Source organism: Hyposmocoma kahamanoa, unplaced genomic scaffold (assembly GCF_003589595.1).
Source record: "Hyposmocoma kahamanoa isolate Upper Pololo Valley unplaced genomic scaffold, ASM358959v1 202, whole genome shotgun sequence".
In the NCBI taxonomy this organism is placed as follows: domain Eukaryota; kingdom Metazoa; phylum Arthropoda; class Insecta; order Lepidoptera; family Cosmopterigidae; genus Hyposmocoma; species Hyposmocoma kahamanoa.
This window is the reverse complement of record NW_020653726.1, coordinates 15,328,302-15,334,312: the sequence shown is the minus strand read 5'-3', so window position 1 is coordinate 15,334,312 and position 6,011 is coordinate 15,328,302. Positions and strand designations below refer to the sequence as shown.

The 6,011-nt window shown below is 39.3% G+C and overlaps 1 protein-coding gene across 1 annotated transcript; it reads left to right on the top strand.

Annotated features, from left to right (window-relative positions):
- The first annotated feature begins 2,773 nt into the window (after positions 1–2,773).
- On the top strand, positions 2,774–5,038 carry LOC113226897 (coiled-coil domain-containing protein 85C-A). Its single transcript, XM_026459696.1, has one exon. The coding sequence runs from the start codon at positions 3,157–3,159 to the stop codon at positions 4,375–4,377; it is 1,221 nt and encodes a 406-aa protein (XP_026315481.1). The 5' UTR covers positions 2,774–3,156; the 3' UTR covers positions 4,378–5,038.
- Positions 5,039–6,011: the final 973 nt, after the last annotated feature.

Here is a 6,011-nt window from a genome sequence, read left to right as displayed (position 1 = left end):
GTGGTTGGATTAGGAAGTATCTAGAATATGCGGCAGGGAAGGATGAAGAAACGTGTACAGGGTATCCCACGGCTTTGGGATACGGAAGGAAAGCACTTTAAATATTGTAGATAGGATATTGTATATTTCTGCGCAAAATATGGACGCTGCGATGTAGCTATATATATATATATATTTTAATATCATTCATTATCTCCCAACAAGTACAAAATATACTTATATTCAATCATGTAGTTACTTACCTACATGATTAGGTATGGGAGACAGGAGCCCAAAAAAGGAAAGCCCTGTGCTATGGCACTCCTGTATCCCCTCCAATAGTACAGTCGGTTAACAAAATAAGGTTAAGTGATAGAAAATGACATAATAAAAACTTAGTGTTTACTTAGGGACAAAGTGACAAAGATCAGCGCAAAAGAGGTGTAACGAATCGCAGCTGCCGCTATAAATCTTTTTTCTACACATATTTTATATAGCCTTTTTAACAGTTTAGGTTTATATTGAAGTTCTAAATTTAAATGTACTTTTTTTTGTTGTCTTTTTTTTTCTATTTGACACTGTAGTTCCGTTTTCATAGTAAAGTAATTTTCAGGTTAGTTTTCTCTACCTAATTTTGGTGGCAATTTTATACGTATAACCAGAAAAATATTACATAATATTTCAGGTTACTACACTCGAATATTAAATAATGTTTTATGATTATATTCTAGAATATTTAAATAATACAAATTTCCACTGAAATCAGGTAACTAAATTTAACTTGAAAATTATGAAACATTCTAAACTGTGATTTATCTTTTTCTATGCAATTTCTCTTTCAGATGTCTCCATGAAGCAAAATATTCTATATACAAAATTTATAGTACTTTCTCGTATGTTTCTCCATTTAAAATGAAATTAAATTAAAACAAATATTTTGGAAATTTACACTATTTTTTTTAATAATATGACAGGTAGATTCCATTCCACCTGATGTAAAATGGAATTCAAAAATATAGAAACCAAGTGCAGTGTTGATACAATCACTGCCCTAGCCACCTCCACCCTGCATGCCTACATGACGCCTCTTCACGTCTCACGTCTCACAGTAAGACGGAGGGAATACGTGCCCTGACAGGGAGTTCCATTTCTCAACTGTGCGACCGAGGAAAGTGCCACCAAACCTTTTAATTCGCGATGGAATACGGCTAGTTATAAAACGGTGACTACGGAGGCCAGCACGCGTGCTTCGGAACAGGAAAGGGGAGGGTGGGATAAGGTTGAATAGTTCTTCAGAGCACTCGCCATGGTACATCCGACAAAAGGCACTAAGGGAGACAACGTCTCTACGCAGTTGTTTTATTTCCAACGGCAGTGGCACCCCAAACTTTACAAGCAAAACTATAACGGCAAACCTTTATATTGTTGTATTGATGGCCTCGTTTCATCAGTGGCTTTTACAAAGCTAAAATGGCATGATGCACTAAAGCAATGTACTTAATTTAGCTGCAGTTCTAACCAAGTACTGTTTAACTCTTGCTCCGGATGTTCGTCTCTACATAATTTTAATTAATAAATTGTCCGGGACTTGAAAGAGACGGGTTTTGGTAGATGCAAAGACTGTTGATGACTAGTAATTATAGATATAATTGTCTTGTCCTCAATACTAGGGCGTCTATAATGTTGTTGATGTAGCACCCTCTTTTTTACTACTTATAAAGCAATCTTATAGAACCTTGTAAGATCTCAAATTTGCTTTTCTTTTAACTAATTGAATTCTCAGTCTTTATCTATCTCTCGTCTCCTTTCGATCATTAATAATAGCAAGTTTATTCTAAACCAACCCAGCATATAAAATACTTTTGACGTAAGAAAGTTTTTACGTAAGAAGATGTGTGCTTTATTTACGATAAATTTCACTTGTTCATCTCATTCCTGTATGCTTAGGCTCAATTTATATTGCGGCGGAACGAAATGGAAGCGAATTCTCGCGCATGCTCGATGTTCGCGCATTCCGCGAAAGGTTGGCTCGTATCTAGTTTGTACGTTACAAAATTGACCATAACGTTCATTATGCTATGTTCAATACCGTTATAAAAAATCGCTTCCATTCCGTTCCGTCGTAATATAAATTGAACCTTAGACCAACTTCAAAATCGGAACATTTTGCAGTACTGCGTTATTGTATAAAGGCAGTGGTATATCTACGATGATTTGCTATTTATTGTTAATCAGGCGTACGGCCGATTCGATATTTCTATACAAATTCTGTCCATCTGAGAGATAACGAACGTGTAAAAGTTACACTTATACAAAAATTACGAAATACATAGAATGGTAATTCTGTGTTCATCTGGCTGCACGTATTGAAATTGTCAGACGATTCAATTTTATGATTATCTATCTTTATTTTCATTTTCTTTAGCTGTGCATCACGTTTGTTCATATTACCTATAACTATTAAGGCTCACACAAAAAGGAACTTCATTCATAGCATTTGTTTGTTCAAAACTTAGAGCCCTTTATTTGCACTGGTACCTCCTTAAACAACCTCACGGAAGTGTAAATCAAGAGACTATACAATCGCTCTTTATGTTGTGCGCATCTAAGTGAAGCACGAGATTTGTAGAGCGGCGTCTTATGTGCGCGTAGGCAGCTTTGTGTGTAGAGACTCGGAGTCAATTACCGACGCGTGTGTGCATACAGTTCGCGTTCGCAGGTGAGAGAGCCGCTAGAGCAGGACGCCGCGAGAGCCTGCGCAGGTAGAAGCATAAAGGTAGAGCGGCTAAGCCAGTCAGAGCCACGCGCCCCGCGCGCGCCCGCGTCGCAAACCTCGCTCCACACGTCTCGTCGTGACCGCTATAGTAATTTACTTTGTGAAAACAACAACAACGTCACTATTAAACCACTACAAAAATTACCGACCACCTTACTGTTTCGGAAGTGACCACTGTGCCGTAGTAGTAAACAAAATCACGATCGAGATAATTGCGCGAATGCCACGGTCCTCAGCCTACGCAGCCGGCGCGTCCCCTCCTTCGTTCATTCAAGGACCAATCGTTGAACTCATGCTTCAGCTTTCGCGCGCACGCAGCTTCGCTGATTTGGAAATATGCCCCAAAACATCGTACCGATGCCTCGAATGAGCTGATAATCTACCGTGAATCGATTGCGACAATGTCAATCAATCAGAACGCCGCAGGCCAATTTAGTAAACAGAAATCACAACTAGGCAAACAGGGCCCGGAACCGGTCAACTTTCCACCGCGTTATCACCCGCCTCCGCCGGCTACAGGTGGCCCCAAACTAGCCACTGCAGACGCGACCGCGAAGGAGTTTAAACCTCCGTTCGCCGGCAAACCGATCGATCCCAGCAAATCACAATATCCTCTAGGCATTCACGGTGGGCCTGGACCCTATCCTAGTGGCTCTGTGCCATACACAGTCAAGTATCCTCAAGGGTATCCCGTCGGATATCAGCTACCACAGGGAGCTATCCGTGTCCTACGACCTCCCGGGGAGGTAATTACTAAAGCGATTGTCCACGAACCCGTGGAGCCTACGGCTCGAGCGAGAAGTGCCGACGACACACAACGAGTGCAACGAAATCTTGAAGAGGAGCAAATACACAGAAGGTCAGCTGATATGCTTAAGTTCACAAAACGTGTCGAACCCGACGGGCCACGTGCTTCGAACGATCAGAGAAGACAAATTCAGTCACTGCTAGATGAAATAAAGGCCTTGAAGGAAGCAAATCGTCGATTAAGTGAAGATAATCAGGAACTTCGCGACTTATGCTGTTTTCTCGACGATGACCGACAAAAAGGTCGGAAACTTGCACGCGAGTGGCAACGTTTCGGAAGATATACGGCTTCGGTGATGCGGCAGGAAGTCTCCGCTTATCAAAGCAAACTTAGAGAGTTGGATGATAAGCAACAGGAATTGATTCGTGATAATTTGGAGTTGAAAGAATTGTGCTTATACTTGGACGAAGAGAGAGAACGTAGCACGTGTGTTAACTGTGGCCGTACTGCAGGGAGAGAGAGGGATGATGGGGACGGAAGTAGTAGCGGCACTAATGTAGATGAAGGGCCGCGTGCGCCTGCGGTGCCCATTACGCATCCGCAACTGGGTGAACGTACTGTACAATATGTACGAGATTTGGAGCAGAAGGTTCGAAGACTGGAAGCAGAGAAAGGAGTAGGCAGTGCACTCACTGAGCGTCCGGAGGCTGTAGTGCGAGCGCTGCAGGTTTTAGAAGTGAGGGAGAGAGTAGAACGCGAGCGTAGGAGGCCTGCCCCAGATTTGGACACAGGGGAGCAGGCGCTTGTGAGGGAGATGTGCAACGTGGTGTGGGGTAAACTAGAAGATGCTCCACCGCAAGCGCCACCGCGTTAGACGTGATAAAATCACGAGAGAATTGTAAGAACTCGTGGAATTGCTAAATGTGAAATAAGTGGAAATTTGTTCAAAAAGGTTTTGATTGCAATCCGAGTTCGAGGCCGCCGTAGCGAGCGCAGAACCTCGTGACCTACAACTCGGAATTAAGCTGACCTTGTTTATAAATCGAATCTAACTGAACTTTGGGTTACTCATTCATAAAGACGCTTTTAACTATGTGATCTTGCCGTGAAGTGTTACAACATCAAAGTGAAAAAACGAAACCGTAAAGTACAAAAACTTAGAAGTTAACTTAAGATGTAGAGTTAAGTTTCAGTTTTTCTGTGCCTGAAATGCGAAGCTGTAATGTTGTGCAAAATTTATTTATTTGAGGAATTATGTTACTTCGAAAAAGTTATTTAGTGGAGAGGAAAAATATAAATGTTGTAATGAGGCTATTGTGGAAATTCCCTTGATATTTAAATGATCTTATAAGTTATTATTCTGGATGTCTTATGAAGTGAAAAATAATTCTTTGTCGAGCTGGAATGTTAATGTTTGCAAAAAAATCCTTTTCAAAACAATATAACTTTAAAATGACTACACAAATATATTTAATTACGTTATTCATAGAAAATGTTATACAATTTCCTAGTCAGCTATTTTTCTGAATAAGCACCATGAATAGGACCATGCGAGATTATGAATGTGACCAGCTCGTTGCGCGTTTCTTGCTTTAATTGTTTAATTTATTAATGTCATTTTAAGTTTTAATATAAATAAATTATTTATTAATACTTTATTGTTTTATTGCAGTCAATAACTTATAAGCAACAATATAGGAGATTGAAGTCTTTGCTTGTAAGTTTATAATTATTATTATTACTATTTATAACTGTGAATGTATCAAAATAGTTTTTTTCCCTCAAAAAGTTTGAAGTAATGCTGATTGTTTTCTAATGACAATAATACAAAATTACCATTAAATAAAAAAGCTTTGACTTGTATTTACAAAATAATCTTCCATTGCTTTTCTGCACAGAGAAGAGAAAAAAAGGTTTTCTGCAATGATCTCACTTGCAAAATATTTTCTGACATAATTAATCGAGTAATTGCCGCAAATAACGAAAAAGTTATATTAAAAGTCGTGTTTTCGTTATAATTTTTTTGGTACTGTTTTTTCCATTGTAAAAGGCAAAGACCCTAATGCGCCATACAGCCAAGACTGAGAGTAATATCTTTCTTGTATTCCATTACAAGAATTAAATGTCTTCGATAGTGCTTCTTACGAAATAATATAAAATTGGATAACATTCTTGATTTTTCAGGAGATCTGGTAAAGAAAGCGGGATGTTTTCAGGGGGTTTGTATAGTTCAAGAAGGTTATCGATGAGGATTATTCTAGCGATAGAAAAATGTGGACAATCGAAAAATATATGATGCAAGGATTGGTTGGAGTAGTTACAGCAAGCGCACGATGGGGAGGAGATTATGTGCATTCTATGCAGGTGTTCATTGAAACGTCCATGACCAAGACGTAATCTGCAAATAGTTGTATATAACTTTCTAAGAATAGGTATATCTTCTTTTCACAAACCACGGCTGTTTAATTTCAGAGTTTATAACATGATACCAAGTGCCTTTTGTTAACA

Excerpts from the sequence above, each read along its gene's own strand:
- LOC113226897 (XM_026459696.1), top strand. The coding sequence starts at position 3,157 with ATGTCAATCAATCAGAACGCCGCAGGCCAATTTAGTAAACAGAAATCA.